The sequence below is a fragment of the Medicago sativa genome, chromosome 8, assembly GCF_051527215.1.
Source record: "Medicago sativa cultivar Bolivia chromosome 8, Bolivia_mono, whole genome shotgun sequence".
In the NCBI taxonomy this organism is placed as follows: Eukaryota; Viridiplantae; Streptophyta; class Magnoliopsida; order Fabales; family Fabaceae; genus Medicago; species Medicago sativa.
Window position 1 is genome coordinate 70,166,460 of NC_140756.1, and position 19,101 is coordinate 70,185,560.

General features: G+C 31.6%; 1 protein-coding gene across 1 annotated transcript; it reads right to left on the bottom strand.

The window, feature by feature from the left end:
* Positions 1-658: 658 nt before the first annotated feature.
* LOC146901040 (zeaxanthin epoxidase, chloroplastic-like) lies at positions 659-6,786 on the bottom strand. Its single transcript, XM_085732365.1, has 16 exons — positions 6,085-6,786; positions 4,985-5,147; positions 4,776-4,850; positions 4,219-4,319; positions 3,985-4,100; positions 3,667-3,878; positions 3,024-3,115; positions 2,541-2,655; positions 2,332-2,435; positions 2,198-2,243; positions 2,001-2,065; positions 1,814-1,900; positions 1,593-1,647; positions 1,409-1,497; positions 1,232-1,316; positions 659-1,120 (listed from the first exon to the last, which is right to left on the bottom strand). The coding sequence occupies exons 1-16, from the start codon at positions 6,588-6,590 to the stop codon at positions 1,040-1,042; spliced, it is 1,992 nt and encodes a 663-aa protein (XP_085588491.1). The 5' UTR covers positions 6,591-6,786; the 3' UTR covers positions 659-1,039.
* Positions 6,787-19,101: the final 12,315 nt, after the last annotated feature.

The window sequence follows — 19,101 nt, forward strand, 5'->3', positions numbered from 1 at the left end:
TTTGTAGTAAAAATGTGAGCCAGGAAAGAGGGTTTTCTTAGTATTTTATTATTTTAGCTCAATTTTAACAATTTCTATTTTATTTTCTATTTTAGATTTTCGGCTATCAGGGTTTTGTTAGTTCTCTATTTAAGCTTAACAGTTGTAGTCTAAGAAACTTTTATTTATTCAATAATATTTTAAAAAGTTTTCTCAATTTCTAATGGAATCTGGAACTCTATTTTCACAAGTTTGTCATTTGTAAACTTGCTTCTTTTCAATCTAAGTTTAGTGTTTGTTAACCTACGCTTCCAACTGCGTCACATAGTAAGAAACTATATTAGGATTGGAAAGGAATTCAAACTAGTAGGACTAGCATTTCCTTTTCCTTTCTCACTGGAATTGAAGGGAAAAAAACAAAAACGACATTGACAATGTGTGGGAGAGAAAAAGGTATGCTCTTTTCATGACCAAAAAGAAAAAGAAAATTGACATATATGGGCAAGTACTATAAATATCTTTAATATTTTTTTGATCTGGATAAATATCTGTAATATAATATAACTATTTCAAAGCTTCTGTCAAAAAAAAAAAAAAAAAACTATTTCAAAGCTTTAATTCCCCTTACTCAAGTAAATATCATGGCCTAAGATCTATCAAATGGTCATCAATCATGAAATAGCATCAAACATATAACTAGAACCATTCATTAATAATGGTGCTAAGCCAGCCCAAATATCCAAAGGATGAGAAAGAAGTTGAAGAAAATAGAATTTGCACTTTTTACATTGATAAATATACATTTCCATTTTGTAAATCACAATTAAAAAAGTCTGAGAAATTCTTAGCTACATACACTGCCTTCCATGGTCACTCCATTCAAAATGTGAAAGTTTATGTAAGTCATATTTTACATGAATGGGAGTGCTTGTAGGAAACAATTTCTACCCAATATTGTAAAATATCCTGACCCTATAAGATTGCAGATAATGCTCTACAACTGCAAATTTGTGCTGTGTAACTTTTCTGTAACTTAAATATTGTATTTCAACACAATCAATCATACTTGCAGCAAAACTTGTGTCTCATCCTTCTTCGCGATGCTTGGAGCGGAACTTTTCACCTTAACTCGAAATGAAACCTGCAAATAACTCGGATGCTACGTGTAAGTAATGCACCATATAAATTACTACTATGTCTAATGTGAAAAGTGATTCTCGATTTAAAGACTTCTAAAGAGATCATTTATCACCTTCTCAGAACCAAACTGAAGAACATCATATGGGTGGACACGAGCAGGGTAATTTGGAGGAACCCGGTATCGCTTTCCTTCAATACTGCAAATATAATGAGAATGATATGAATTACATTTGTTAATAAATAAAAGTACATAAGTTAAAATAAAGCACCTTCCATTTATTTTACTTACTCGGCGATCCAAGTGCCATGTTCACTCCGCATATCAGTTACGAAGAAGGCTCCATCCTTGTAGTAAATTCGAGCATGCGTTGGAGAAACCTTAAAAAAGAGAGAGATTGTTGATCATGTTGAATGATATTGAAAAAATTAAGCAGGGAACCGAGTTTAATTCAGGTTGTGATAAATTGTTCTACCTTGGGTGAAGTAATTGTAATTGAGCTACCTGGATCCCCCTCTTGCACTGTACTCCTGCAATTACACAAATATATCAGAAAATGAGCAAAAAGTGAAAATTATGTGTATGTGTGTGCGCGTGCGCACCAATTGAGAAGGGAACAATGCACACTAAATGGTGACCAAAAAGTAAAATCATTGTTCATGTTTCAAAAGGCACAACTGTAATCAGTAGGCATACCCGATTATGCAGGGTTTCATCTCATTTTGTGTTAAACGTATCGGTTTTGAAAGACCTGTTTCCTCTCCACATGGTAATAAAAACCACCTATAATTCAACGAAAGATGGACATAAAAATTAGGTTATCTATGTTATCGTTAAAATCATGTATGTGATGATACTTGAACATATTTGGTCAGAGACATACTCTCCGTTAATAGCACGCTCAAGCGCATCATCATCTTCAAACCATTGGCGTAGTTGTCCGTTTGCCTGCGTAATAAATAAATAAATTTCTATTAGCATTCGGATCACTAGAATTCTAATAGATACATGCAGATTTCTAGATACAATTTCTTCTCAGCAACAAAGTATAAAATTAGCTATATAATTTGAGCAACATACTTTGTCCGAGAGCCTGCAACTTATTGGTCTACCTTCAAGTTTGTCACTGCAAAAGTAGCATTTACTTTCATGTTGTAAATAATGAAATTGCACAATTTTACATTTCATTATGGAAAATATACATCTTTCCTTACCTATTTCCACCCAAGATCCAGCTCAACATAGACGGCATCAAAATGTCGACAAAAAACCTCCCTCCAACTCTTCCAGGATGAGGTATGCGAAAGTTGGTCAAAAACTGAAGAGAAAGAAAAGGTGGATATTTCGGAAGTGTATCAATTTTAAGAGTCAAATTCACTATATTCTTCACCCTCTAATATATTTTTAAAATTTAAGTTCCTACCTCCAAAGGACCAAGACCAACACCTAGATATGCCTTGTAAGTGGAAGCCATCAGAGCTGCCATTCTAGCCATCCCGTGAATAACTGCAACTCGCAGTTTTCTTTCACTTTCATAGCTGGAAGCATTCATGGAAAAGGGAATAAAAGAGAGGCACCATTAGTCACCTCATCAAAGAGAATACCAAATCAACCTATTCGAAAATAATGATAGTTTAACTATTGGTATGATTAATGTGATCTATGAAGGATTGACAGAGACGTGAACAATGGACAAGGCACTGACATGCCGACACCGGTAATAATTTGAAAAAATGAAAGTAATAGAATGTAAGCACATGTGCCAGTGTCGTGTCAGACACTAGACACATCTTCAATGTGAAGTGTCCTTGATTCATAGGTTGTGAAAGCACCACTCAGTTCAAATCAAGTCAACAAAATTAAGATTTCAATGTTTATCAAATTTGAAAAGCATAAGGTATGTTACCTCCTTAGGGCTGAATCAACCTTAATTGGGTTCCCTGATTTAATACTTTGTTCCCATGCATTGTCCAACTCCTTTGCAAGTTGATAACTGTCCTGTAACGATGAAAAAAAAGAAGCTTAAGTTAGAAAGGGATTTTGCATCACTATTTGAGTGTTTGATCGAGTACTAGTTTGACTTTGTTGATCTCCATCTTCTCTTAATGCAGAAAACAATGTAATTTTATGAATGTTTCAGTGAACTCTCCGAATCCACCATTCCGTTAGGTGTAAGCTCATTGGTAAGATTTTGACTTTGCAACCTCGAGGGAGGAAATTCAAATACTCTCGGAGACAGTTTTAGAATGACCATTAGTGCCACTTTAATTAATAATAATATTCCCATTCCCCCTTTTTTTAGAGAAACAAAGTTGTTTATTTGAACAGCCTAGCCAAGAAAACAATGATTGAAAAAATTAAAGGAAAAGAAGTTAAGAAAAAGAAAAACCCTGAAATAGTGAAGTCTGTAGAATCTGGAACAAACTTGATATGTACATTAGGTCTGAAAAATGTAGGATATTACTGAAACTAATCAACGAACAATAAAAAGTTCGTATTAAAACGAGACATGATGACGACTCAGGAGAACAAATAAGAGAAATATATACCTCAATGGCCATGCATCCTCCTTGGCCCATATTTGGCTGCATGGCATGGACTGAATCACCAAGCAAAGTAACACGACCCTTTCCCCATTTAAATGTCGGTATTCTGTCGTAGATGTCTCGTCGCAGAATGGCCTCTTCATCTGTGGCAAGTATGAGATCTATCGTATTATCACACCAGCCCTTAAATATCTTGAGCAACCTTTCCTTTTTTTCTGCAATGCATAAAGAATTAAGAGATTAATATGATGGATTAACTTTTACCCACATAGCAAAGGATGAAAAGACTGTGCTTCTAACAAATACACTAAAAATGCATACTATTCGGTTCATCAGCACCACCGGGAGCTTCTTTGTGAAACGCATACCATTGCATCTTTCCGCCTCCAACATCTGAAGATACAAAGTATTGTTTGTGTCCCAAGAATACTCGGTACCTTCCCAAAGAAAAGTTTAAGTAAGCTTCTAAACATGATATGAGTGATATTACCAAAAGCATAAATATACGCCAAAGAAAATGGATAAATACGGATACAAAACTAATGGCCCACATACCCAACAGATTCAATGTCAGCAGGCACAAAATCTGCAATACCGGTATAACAAGTATAGCCGGCGTAAACAGCTTCCGTTTGTCCAAATAACTGTGTCCTGACCTATTCACAAAAGAATACAGTAACATTAAGGTCCTGTTTTGATAAACAGATTAATTAAGCGTTTATTATATAAGTGTTTACGTATAAGATGTTTATATAACACAAGATAAAATAAAGTCGGACTTTTTTTATAAGCTATAATTTGTTTTCATAAGATATCCTTGAGAGCGTATGAAAATAAGCTGAAAACAGCATATGAACATGTTATAATCTGTTTTCATAAGCTCTTCCGAACAGTACCACAAGTGTTTATGTCAGTAGGTAACCTCAAATATGTCAATCCAAACTGACTCTAAGTGCAGAATTTATGATCATATAGACATCCTACAAACAGAATGACATAAAAGAATTTCGCAATGAAAGAACAAGTCAAACAAATGTGAGTTCCATTGTAACGTATTTTGCAATGTATTAATGTAATGAATATGAACAGAGTTAAAGAAAAGTTAACAAGACCTTGGACCATATACCATCTGCTCCAACCAATAGGTCTCCTTCATATTTTTGACCATTCTCGAGCTCTACTGTTACCTGAAATCAAAAAGCATTATGAGGAGAGTGGTAAATTTCAAACCCGATGATGCTAAACCTCGTTAGTCTTCCAATGCATATTCAAGAAGAATGTAATAAAAGCTTCAGAAAATAAACCATTCTTCTCTACCTACCTTACTTCCATCGTCTGCGAAATTAACGACATTACTGGCATTCAGAACAATATCTTCTCCAACTGCACGAGCAAGGATCCCTTGCAAAGTCATTCGGCTAATAACTCTTGTGACCGGAAGACCACGTTCCACTGCAGGAGTGAATGTATCAAACTTAACGTACCTGATAGCAAATTAGATATCAATTCATGGTACCAAATACTAACATCGAGTAAAGGAAATTTCTGATAAAGAAAGGTTGATGTACTATCTAAGTATAACCAATCCGATTAGAAAAGGGGGTGTTAATACAACTTTAACTAGGATCACTAACACAAACATGCTAAAATTGTAAACATGGTTAATCAAAGCCAGCCGACCAAAGAGGATAATATCAACTATGAAGGCGAAACCATGTCATCCGGTTAATCAAAACCAACTGTCCCAACGTTAACTGTGATGAATATGCTACAAAGTTGAAACCAGTGTTGTCAATCGCAGATCACGGAAAATAGTGGTTCGTCAAGTTCTGCTATGCGACAGTACTATAGTGTCGCTATTTGCAAACACTTTCTACTAAATAGCATATCGCAAAACAATAGCAGTTTGTTCAAATTCTACTATGCAATAGCCAATAGCCACTATTTGACAACACTAGTTGAAACTAAGTTCTCAATGGTCTCTAAATTAGAACAAATATTTAAGAGTGGAGGGACCTCCTATAATTTTTATTTTTTTTGTGTAAACAGGGTATCCTCCGCGCGCGCAACGGCAGAGACTAATCTCTCGAGCCTTGTGGGACCCAAATAGGCGGCAAACTCTGCCTAAGAGTTTTAACATTGCTGCATGCTCAAGGTTGGATCGAACCAAGGACCTTGGCTAAGCTAAGGGCACTCATTTAATAAACCTATAAATAATACTCCTCTAACTTTAAATGCTCCTCCAACTCAAAGACTTAGATACTTAGTGAAGATAAATAGAATCATTAGAAACTTCTAAATGTTTACACTTGAGGTCTATTTATACAACCAATAAACTGAAATACCAAATAACATCAAATAAACCAAAATTAGTACAAAATTTAAATAAAATAAAATTCTGTTAATTAAATTTCAGCATACCAAGAACCAGAAACTCCATCAACAAGACCATTAATTCTATCACCAGTAATACAACCAACTCTCATAACTTCATCAGCAACATCTGAATCAATAGCTTCCAAAGCAGCCAAAGCATTACTCTGTATCTGAATAGGACCTCTATACTGTCCCTCTCCTCTCACAGCACTCAAATCTTTCTCAAACACCATCACTTCAAATCCTTTTCTCTTTGCAGCCAAAGCAAAAACCAATCCACCAATTCCACCACCTGCTACAAGCACCCTAAGATTCTTCTTCTCACCTTGTTTTGAAGATGGTGGTGCAGTAGCTTCAGCTACAGTAGCTTTAACTTTCACATGCATCATAAAAACATTCTTCCTCTGTTTTTTTGCTCTGTTTTTTCCATAGCTATGAAAAGATGAAGTGTTTTCCAATGAAAAGTCTTTGTTTGTGGGAATTGAGAAAAGGGTTCTTGAGAAAGATGCTGTAGATGGATTCAATGAGTTGTAACATAAGGTAGAAGCCATGGTTGAGTTGAAAAAACACAAACCTTAAAAACCAAGAACAAACACAAACACAAGTTCAACTTTGTAAGTGTGTCTTTATGTCTGATCAAAGGATCAAAACACAAAGAATGTTTTGCATTAACTAAAATTTTAGCAAATGTTGAAAGAAGAAGAGATAAAAGAGAAAAATGGTGTGAAAAATAGAAGAAACAAAAATGAGATGTATAATCATTATTGTAAAATAAATTAAAGGGAAACTATTATTATTAGAGGTTGAGGTTTTTTTTAGTGAATAAATTGTTATTATTTTTGGCGAGGTTGAGGTTGTGACACTAATATAAAATAAGGAATAAAAAGAGAGATAATGAGATTGGTGGTTTGCAGTTATAGGCCACAAATATCAGCATTCAGCACCAAGATGTCCAAATCAATCTCCTATGTAAGTCTCTTTGGTTTGGTACTCTAATTTCAAAACTTATAATTAAATATCTAATTTGGTCTTCCACATTGTATTTCTGAAATAAGTTAGTTTACATAATATCAGTTTTAAAAATATTCTTAAAATTGTAAAATATTAATCAATTTTGTGATTGCTATTGGTATTTATAGGAATTATAATAACATAATTTTTTGTTTGACAAGTAATGGCATACAGTTTTTTTTAAAGAGATAACCTCCACCTTCTCTCTAAATAAGTGGTTTCTATGTAGATAAGTTTTTTTCGTAGATAAGTTTTTTGTTTGAGTAATTAAAATCATCATTTTGCATCTTTTTTTCTTATAAATAGTCATGTTAATTTGTGTTCTAAGGACACAAGTTAAAGAACTTAAAATGAAATTAAAAAAATAAGTTTTATATTTTTTTTACTCAAAAAAATAAGTTTTATATTGAAAATTAGATAATTTTAAAACTTTTAACACGTTGAATACATAATTTTCAAGAAAAAAACTTTTGCAATTAGTTTCTTAATTTATGTCTTAAGGACACAAGTTAATTTTTCTCTTAATTTAAATAAGTGGTTTTAACATAAATAAGTTTTTTCTTTTATGTTTTTTTCTTCTTCATTATTTCGTTGTCTGGATGCGTCATTAAGTAAGTTACTTTTTGTGGTGTTTAGTGTTTTTATGAAAATATGAGAATAGGGTGACCAATTTATGAGTGGATTAAAAAAGAGACTATAACTATAATTTAGCCTTATTTTATTAAAATGAAATAAAAATACAAAAAATAAATCGTGTATGCCGGTAGGATATATAAAGAGAAAGAGTATCTCCACGGTATCATTGATAACCAGTGGCGGAGCCAGGATTTTTATAAAGCCCGGGCGAAAAAAAAAATTTGCAATACATTTATAGGGGTTTACATAAGAAATTGCAAGCAAATAATAAAAAATTTAAAGAAATTGCCCAATTTATAGGGGTTTATATAAGAAATTCAAGGGAATTTACATAAGAAATTGCAAAAAATTTGGGCCGGAGCCCGGGCGAGTGCCCGGGCTCGCCGGGCCTTAGAACCGCCCCTGTTGATAACGATCAACAGGTGAACTCATTCAACTCAACTGAATGTGTGAGAGACATATTTTTGTACTTAATTAATTGTGGTCATAGATCAAATTTGTGTTGTATACTTGTATGTTGTAAGCTAACCCACGTACGAATAATCCCAACAAGATTCAGATCTACCTTGAAATCAAAATAACAAATTTCATTGGCTTATGCTATTTGCCTATATGGATAAGGACGTTTTTATCCATTTTTTGACCTTTTTTTTTTTTGAAGGAATCCATTTTTTGACTTTTATTTCTTCACATATCACACCTTCTATAATAATTAGCCTACGTGTAATAAAATCATTTTTTAATTAAGTGTTTTTTTTATTTTTTAATGTGATCTTAATTATATTTTTACCAGTATACTCACTATACTTGTTGCTTTTAAGAAATTTACACATACCAAAAAATCAAATAAATTTTGTTATTTTTTATAAAACTATTGTTTTTCTAAAATACTTTTAACCATTTATTATTTCATTCTAATTTTCCCCCTCTACAATAAATAGGTAAGAGTCCCTCAAAAAAAAAAAGGTAAGAGTATTATTGACAAGTCAATAATTAATGTTGCACTAAAACTTGAAAGTGACAAGTAATGCGAAACAAAATTATTCTTCAAAAGCGACAAGTATTGTGAAACGGACGAAGTATATCACTATAAATTTAATATCTTTTACTTTGTACTCCCTCCGTTTCAAAACGAGTGTCGCTTTAGCCAAAAAAAATTGTTTCAATATGAGTGTCGCTTTCAGTTTCCAATGCAATAATAATTTTTTCTTTTTAATTGTACCTTCCAATTAATACTATGTACACTACTTTCAAAGTTTTACTTTTAAAACTAACCAATAGTTAATAAGGATAATTTGGTAAAATAACCATTCTCTTTCTCTTAATCATTGCATTTCTTAATATGTGTGTAAACACCTAAAACGACATTCATTTTGAAACGGAGGGAGTATTATGATAACATAACATAGACAAACTTCTCAACATTTATGGAGGATTCTTAACGAGGAAAGTCTTTCTCAACATGATATTGTTTAAATTAGGGGATGACAAAAATTTCCTGCTATTCCAAAAAATGAACTTGCTCGATATAAACAAGTTCCAATTACTGAGAATTTTTTTAATGAATGGTACAAACCATGGAAAGGATCTCTACTAGTTAATGTTCTTGACAAATTTATCTTCAAGTTCTCGGTAGTTAATGTGTTGTGATAGATGACATGGATAAAAGTTTTTGATAGAACCATTGCTTTTAAGGTTCGTTAATGTGCATTATAATTGATGTATTGTTAAGTGGCGAGTTTTAGCATGGGGCAATTGTCAAATTGCTCCATCTTAGATCAATTTTGTTTTATTTGCTATTACTTGTACACCCAGCACACCCTGTATTTTATATTTTAATTTATAGCACTATTCAATTATAATTTGACTCAAATTAATTTACTTGAATACGTTATTTTTTAATCTCCCGTTTAAAAATATAATACGTCCACCCCATTCTCAATAATTTTTTTTAATTTGAAAACATAGACATGATTAAATCTGGACTTAAAAACTATGACGCAAATATATATATTTATTACATTATTTATAAAGAAATAAATTTAGTTTGTATCTAATTTTGTAATATTAATCCCTTCAACAAAACTTTGTAATATTAATTAGGGTTAAATAATTTTTTGGTTCCTATAAATATAGCGAATTTTGTTTTTAGTTATAAAAAAGTGACATGTTTTTTTTTTTGACAAAAAAGTGACATGTTTTTTTTCCTCTAAATAATTTCAACATGCAGTTTTAATTTTAATTTAATGGGGACTAAAATTTTTGGTCTCTATGAATATGACGAATTTTGTTTCTGGACGTTCTAAAAAAGTGACATGTTTTTGTCCCTCCAAAATATTCTAGTCCCCATTAAATTAAAATTAAAACTGAAATATTATAATTAAATAGGGCTATAAATTAGAATACAAAAATGAAGGGTGTACAACTAATAGCAAATAAAACAAAACTGATCTAAGATGGGGCAATTTGACAATTGCCCCATACTAAAACCCGCCTTGTTAAGTCGGGTGAGTCAAGTTGGAGAAAAGATACAACGGATAATGAAAGACTACAACTAAGTTCTATAAATATTTCTAACTTGATGGAAGTACGAACTAATGTCAAAAGGGTGCTTTTCTCTCTTCCGTAATGTTTCTCTGACAATTAATCATCAATAAGGAATCGTTAGAGAAAACGAAATAGAAAGAAATAGATAGAGATTTAGAGGATTACTTCTACTTTTTATCATCATGGATGAAGGTGCATCATTTAATGTCTTTTGGTAAACAAAGATTCTAAGATCCTCATAATTGATATTTTTCTTACGTGTAAAGATAATGTGAAAACTACTAACTTGCAAAGGAAAGAGGATCAAAAGAGAGAGAAGATCAAGAGAGAGATAAATACATATTTTGGAAGGAGAGAGATGAAGAAAGTAGATGGAAGAAGAGGATTCATATTCGCGACAAAAAAAAAAAAAATCATGGCATTGTTTGTTTTAGGTCTTGTGTGAACCCACACAATTTTGTTCTTATAAAAAGACATTTCATTGTTTATAAATTATCCTTAAAATTAATTCACATACAATGTGAGACTTTGTTATGTACCACCAGAACAATAATATTACATAACTGGCTTGTTGTTTCAGTGGTTAAATTACAATTTAATTTTTCACATTTTATAAATAAAAACTAATTCAAAAGCATCCTTTCATGGATTTTAGCAGGGGTCATGGGATTTGCACATTCCATCTAAAATCTAATGTTAAATTTAAATTGCATTATTTATTTCACGACTAACTTCATAGAACCTTGAGAAATAAACTTTCTAGGGACCTAGAGGTAGTAGCAGAAAGCTAGGTGATAATAGTTTTTTGTTAGGGAATTAGTCACTTTAGTCCCTGAATGCAGAGAAATTGCAAAACAGTCCCTGAATGTAAACTCTGTTGGTCAATTTCAGGGATTAAAGTGACTAATGGAGTCTACATTCAAGGACTAAATTGACTAACATAGTCTGCATTTAGGGACTAAATTGACTAACAGAGTCTACATTTAGGTACTATTTTGCAATTTATCTGCATTTAGGAATTAAAGTGACGACTCCTTTCCTATTCAGGGACTAAAGTGACTAATCTCCCTTTTTTTGTTTGTACAAAGCTAGTTGTCAATAGTTATTTATTTACTTAATTATTTTGTGGCCACACATACTGAAATCAATATACACCCAAAGTGAGAATAATATGGTGATATAAGTTTGAACTCAGGATTCCTTATAAAATATCCTCACAAACAAACCATTATGTTCTAACAATGAGAGCAATTATTAATAGTTATCATAATAAAAATGTATCCCATGTTTTTTGGGGGTTTCTTTTCCCACCCTCCGCTCTTCTTGCGCTCCCTCCAAAATTTCAAAAATGTCATTGGAATTTCAGATTATATAATCCGAAATGAGGTTGTGGGAAAATGGTTTTTTCATCAATTTGGATTATAAAATCATAACACATCATATACACCCTACTTTGAAGCATGTATAGGGGACATTCGTATTATAAAATCTGAAAGTGTTTGTTTTTTCGAAGTATAAAATCCAAACACCTGTGTACACCCTCTTTTGCTAAAAAAAAAAAAAAATCATGGGGAAACACAAGTTCGGATCATATAGTTCGCAGGGCTAGCCCAAGGCATAGGCCGGGGGTGTGGCGGCCAAAGGCCCATGCTTGTAGGGAAAAAAAACCTTAGAGGGTGTGGGTGTATATATCAATGTGTTTTATAAAGGGGTATAAATAGAAAAAAATAGCAAGGAGGGCCCAAACCTTTTTCATACTTCAGCCCGTAGCCTTTCACCCTTTTTATTTTACAACTCGGCAGTATTTCATTTTCACACGCCCCCATCCCATCTATTTCATTTTCACACCCCCATCAATTCATTTTCCAAAACGCAAAAGTTAGAAGTTAAAGGTAAAACAAAGAAGCAACACAAAAAACGCAAAATCTCTACTCCTACCAACGACTAAATTTGTTTTTTTAGGATACTTTTTGGTGTTTCAAATTGAAGTGAACCTGAATTTGTATTTAGATTTCATAATATAATGATATGACTTTCATCATGAAAGTTTCATGCTTGGGACATTAAGTTTGGTCTTGTGTGGTTTTTTATAAGTAACATCAAATTATGGGTATGAGGGAAATGTGTTTTACTTAGCTTTGTTGGGTTTGGTTCGGCCCCCCAAACTTTTTTTGTTTGGTTATTCCTTTTTATTGATAATATATAAGACGAGGTGTATTTGATACACAACATAGCTGATCAAAAACATTGTATTATGGTATTATGGTGACTTGGGGTGGCGGCATAGTTGACATGTCAACCGCCATGGTTGATGCATGTCTCATTCATCATTTATCAACAAAAAAAAAAACTATGATATATTATATACGGGGGTCCTTTTCTCAAACTTGGCCTAAGGCCCATAAAATGCTAGGAACAACGCTAATAGTTCAAACTGTATCAGCACAAAGACTGAACTTGTTTGTGAAGTTAAAGAATCATGTTAACCATCCTAACCCACTACTTCAGTGTGCTTCTTGTATTTTAGGTCATTCTTAGTTGTTCCCGTCGTGTCGTAGTCGAAAATCCAGTTTCCAGACTACTTGATCGGATTACTTCAAAATTTATCTAGAAGATCTAGAAAAAAAATTCAAGGAACATGAATCTCGTAAGAGGAACTTCTTATCGAACTTTGTCCTACAAAATCTTAAATTTCATTGTTTAGACCCTTTTGTAATTTTTTTTAATTTATCATATTCATACAAAAATTCAAAAAAAAATCATTAGCTTTATTTTATTTTTGTCGTAATTTTATATTTGTTTTATTTTATTTGATAGGTTTGATAGACATATTTTAAATTATATAATCCGAATAGAGAGAGTATATTAGTAAAAAACGGAAGGTGCGGTGAGAAGAGCTGAAGGTGGGAAAAGAAATCATCATGTTTTGTATTCGGGATTGGGCTCATAGAGACTATCTTCCTTTTTGGATGACAACTTTTTTGAGCCAACTTATGTTTCATCTTGGAAGAATCTACTTTCCACCCCCACATATACATCCCACCCTCTAACATCCATAAAATGACCGAAATAATCTTTTTAACATATTTTTTTTAGGAGATTTTTTTTTTGGTAGTGTACAACATGATTTTTTGGTAGTGTTTTTTTTTTAGGAGATATGTCAAGTAAGTTAAATTTTCAAGATTTCTGAATTATTGTGCAAAAACACATAATATATTTTTTTCCTTGAAATTTCAATATTTTAAGATTTTTAAATTACTTTTTTTTTATTAAATTTGGAATAGTTTTAAATTTTGTGATCCAAAAAGGAATAGTTTGAAATTTTTTCAAAATTTGAATTTTTTTTTTGTGGTGGTCGGGGTTTGAACCTCGGACCTTGCATATTTTATGCATTGTCCATACCAACTGAGCTAAGCTCACGAGGACTCAAAATTTGAATTTAACGTTTAATTGAGCTAGTATATAAATTTTTTTAAAACTAGAAATATTAAGATTACCAAAATTTGGCGTATCAAATTTCCGAAAAATTTTCTATTGTGAAAAGATGAGCGCTAAAAATACTCTATTTTTAGTATTCTCTTTTACACTTTTTTATTAGATAAAATTATTGTGAATCTCATATTATGGAAATGACTCTCACGTAAAGTGGTGAGATCCACATATATCTTATTCAATGAGAGATCGAGTGTTAGAGAAAGTTTTGAAAAGAGTGTTTATAACAGTTTTCTTTTGAAAATTTAGTCAATCAAAAAACTCGGAATATAAAATTGTTTATGAATATTGTTGTTTTTTAATTTTTAGAAAAATTTACGTTCCAAATGTTTTGCTTTTTGAAACGTATTTTTTGTTTCGAATTTTTACTTTCTAAACTGAAATTTACTGCAGTGATAAAAAATACAACTTTACTACTTAAGTTATATTTAGACCAGATCTCTTCGTCGTCATCACCTTCATCGGCTCTTCTCGTTGTCATCAATCACCAACGCTGAGTGCAAAATTGCGTCGTCGGTCATCTTCTCGACAACGACAATGATTGGGAGGGGTGAAATGTATTCTACCATTGTTGAAGACAAAAAAAAAAATGCCTCTGACATAGAAATGAGAGAGAGGGAAGATGTAGCGAAGGGAGAGAAAAAAAATATATAAAAAATGGCGTATTTGTGAACAATGTATACGGTATGTTTATTCTGTAAAAAAAATATGTGTCAAGTTATCATTTTTCTAAATGAAATTGAGAGTGAAAGTGGAGTGATAATGATAAAATGAGAATTGAGAGTGAAAGTGGGGTGATATGTTGTTTCACTTCATCATGTCCATGGTCCACCTCACATGGAAATGATGTCATGTTTATAAAATACTAGACCAACAACACTGGAAGGGATGCCCTCTTAAATGATGAAGCAATGGGGGACTGGGGAGTGCCCTCTTAAATGATTGGATAAACATTTTGCTTGGCTGACTTCTGTTGCACAAACCCTAGGGTATGGCCCTTATTGGATGGGAAATGTCTATAAAAGTTTGTTCTAAAATAAATGTTTTTTTAGCAGCAAACTAATAGGTAGCCAACTCCCTCAAAAAAAAAAAAATTATACGTAGCCAACTTTAAATGAAAAATAATTCTAGCAGAAATTTTACAAAATTATTCTTAATAATTCTAACAGGTAACTAATTGTAATTTTACAAAATTATTCTTATTAATTATTGATGTATTGTCACTATTATAAATGAAAAATAATAAATTAAGAATGATGCACGTAAATGTGACAATTATTATGAAAAAGATATTGCTTTCGATAATCTTGCAGGTTATACGCCATGGTGTTTTACTCTAGCAGAAATGGATCTCTCTCTCCCCCTCTCTCATGTTTTTTCAAGTTTCACATCTCAACTAATCTTTTTTCTTGCAAATTTCAAAAGCATCATCAGTTTCTATTTTAATGGCCTAGATCTTTCACATTATTTCGTGTGACATGATTCTAATTCCTAACCCCTACTACACTAGCATAGAGCACACGGCTGAAGTGAATGATAGAAGCAGAGAATATCCATTGCTGCTGAGGTTGGACCTTTAAACATTCAAAAGTATATTTATGGATGATTACGACAATGACTTCTTCTTTTCCTGAAATCTCAATGGAATTGGAAAGTTATACCTAAAGAATATATGAGGGTTGAAAGTCTTTATTTGGTAAAAGATCGACAGTTTTTGTACCAACACACTTATATTTTACCTTTCCACCGTAAAAAAGCATACCACACGATATACTCATTTCATCCTAAAATAACTGTCGCAATTGATAGCTTTGCACATATGAAGAAAATATCAAGAAAATATGATATATGATAAAGAAAAGAAAGAGAAAGATAACATTGCTCAATTGTCCATGTTAATTATTGATGTATAGTATTTATTTGATCATAAATATAAAATGAAAAATAATAACTTGGGCGTAATATGCAAAACATTAGTTAAAGAGTACAATTGAAAATAAACAATTAAAGTTGCATTGAAAATTTTACGTGACATTCTTTTTGCCAATGTGATAAATATTTTGATAGAGGAGCAATATTATCATATGTGAGTTGATGCCAAGGAGATAAATTATGTAACAAAATATGTTTTTTAGAGCAATACAACATAACAATATTTTTTTAGACCAATATAAAGAGCAATGTTTTCTTCTTACATAGCAATAGTTTTTTGAGAAAGCAATACAATATAACTTTTCCATTTTTTATATTGTATTGCTTTCTCAAAAAAAAAAAAAAAGAAGTAATATTGTTGTATAGGTTGGCATTTCAAATCCTAGTTAGGAGCAAATGCATCCATTGTCGACAAGGAAAAGATTATCCATTTAATTAATTGGAAATTTGGAAACATTGAATTCAAAATATGTCAAGTTGGATATATCATTTTGGATAATATGCAACAGCACCTTAAACACTTGCCATTTATTTATATCTTTTGTTTGACAAAACTCGTATATAAAAAAATGGCACACGTTTCAAAACATATTATTTTAGACCAAATTAATTAATAAATGTGGTGGATACAATAACAGTATTCAAATCAATGTTTTAAAAAAAAATCAATTTTTTTTAACCAAAAAAAAAAATTCAAATACTTAACTAAATGATTGAATTCAAGTGATTAATTATTTTTAAATGATTAATTATTTAAAAGAATCCGAGTTCAATTTTTAGATGAAAGGATAATTCATTAAAATATACTTCAAACACTAGCTCTGTGTTTGGTTTAGTGTTGCAACCTATATGCTGACGTTTTCAGTTTTGTTAAAACAAATTACAATTAACATAAAAACTTCTTGTATGTTTAATATCACAATGGATATTTAAAATCATATTTACGATGAATCACTATAATTCTGAGATACCCATAATGATAAAGATAGGCTTCAACAATTAGCTTCTTTTCATCTCACGTTTGGCGGTGGGTGACCAACCAAACAAACACATGCTAAATAAATAATATCAATCACTCAGTAATCTCTTGTATAACAAACTATATATATAATTTTCACTCTCATTTATTTGTCAACTTCGCTCAGTTGAAAAACAAATTTATGCATCAAAATTAACCAAATCTCATGGCCCACTGCATGTGAAGACATTTGGAATTTACATTCAAGATGACAAGTGGAAGGGTGGGTCGTCTTGGGAGTCTATTAATATGTCTCACGGGAGAAAATCTTGTCTCGTCCTGGTCCACACAAGTGGTCTTTGGTCACACAAAGAGAAAAAAGAGAAGAGAGAGAAGAGAGAAGAGAGAGAAAATGGAGAAGAGAGAAGAGAAGAGAGAGAAGGAAAAAACTTGTGTGTGTGACTAAACCAAAATTCTTTGGTCCTGGTCCACACAAGTGTTTCTCTGTCTCACGGTGCTCTTGTCCATATCTCCTACTCTTGTTTTTTATGATTACAATTTTATAATAGGAAAGGTATGGTAGTACATGTTAAATTGGAAATAAGTACTACAAATTTACTAAGATTTACAACGTAGCATTCACTTGTACGCCACATTCACATTCACATTCAAACTAAGAATAAAATTTAAGATAGATGACTGAAGAATCAGAAGTTCGATTTTTGACTCTGCATGTTACAATAAGTCTTTTTATTTATATTACATAAAAAAAAGTCTTTTTATTTATATGTTATCTAATATTCACATTTTTATTTTTCATTCGGTCTATAGTACTTTTTTTTTTGTTTTGTTAACTTGATGATTTTTTGGAGAAGGGGTCGTAATAATTCTTAATTGAGACTAGGGATGAGAATAAGTTAGGTTGAACTAGGTTTTGCAAGGCCTAAGCCTGGTCTGTCAAATTTTTCTAAGGTTTAAGTCTGGCATGCGGCCTGTCATAGGCTTACTTTTTAGGCCTGAGTCTGGCATTCTGAAAGCCTGTTATGGCCTGCTAGCTTGTTTAAAAGTCTATATCATATGAACATCTTTAAATAAGCAATGTGATCTAAGTTTAAATAGACTTGCGAACTAATAGATCAATTAGATTAAACTATCTTTTGATAATCAACATGAGTTTTTACAGAATTTAACTATATATTGTATCATATTTCAATTCTAGTTTATAATAATACATTTATGTATGCGAAAAATTAATGTATATTAATAAGCTTAAATTATTGAAAAAATTAACAAAATTATATTTTAATTCAAAGTACAAAATATAATATAATAATAAATAATATTATTCATATTTACTTAAATAGGTTGGCCTAATAAGCTTAAGAGGCTTTTTGAATAGACTGCGACCTGGCCTTTTAAGCTAAATAGACTTCTAAAAAAGCCTAGGTCTTCTCTATTTAAGAAAAAAGTCTGGCCTATAGGCCGGCCTGACCTATTCTCATCCCTAATTGAGACAAATATAAGTAAAATATGACTAAGAATTATTTCATTTCAAAATGAAGTATATTGTATATATATATCGAAAATCATGCATGAGTGGAAAAGAAACAGACAACAAAATGCGCCACTAGACCTTTAAAAATCAATTAGATTCTTTCAAATAATTCTATTTTTGTGAAACTCATCAATCACTTTAAATTCAATTATTTGATTCATCTAGTCAAGTATAGTATAATAATTCTTACTTACACTTGAAATTTCAACTTATTAATTAATTAGAGAGTTTTTAATTTGAAATAAGAAAGTTCTTCTAGATGTGTCAACTCTTATAGCAATCTTGATCTCTTTTATTTATTGCACTTATCATCCCAACCTCAACCAAATGTTTTCTCGTCCTAACAAAATGCCTAATTCATTGGGGTATGGTCTAACGTGATGTGTCTCGTCTCACTATACAACATGTCCGCATTCTAAGAATGTCCACCCCAACCCAACACAAAACGTTATTTTAAACCGACCACCGTTCAAATGGAACACGACAATATCATCAATAATACCTTCTACAAAAAAAAATACAAAAAATAATATCATACAACAATTAATAATAATCACCAGTTGATTTTCGAGTTTGTATAGTCTCAAACATCCGATAAAGTTGGCTCAGCTGGTAAGAAGTTGATTCATCCGTAAAATTGTTGGTTCAACTTACGCTGCTGATATAAAGATCTCTTTAATGGATGATATGTGAATTTCTTTGTAAACGAGCTTTAAATCTTGAGCTGAATCATGTGAGTCTCTAAAGTCTAGCTCATTTAAAAAATTTCTTAAAAAAAAAGACTTTAGGTTTCATATGATACCCAATTCACTATTTGAGTCTCTAAAGTCTAGCTCATTTAAAAAATTTCTTAAAAAAAAAAAGACTTTAGGTTTCATATACCCAATTCACTATTTGTTACCCCATTTTCCTTTGTCCTTTTGCACAACCA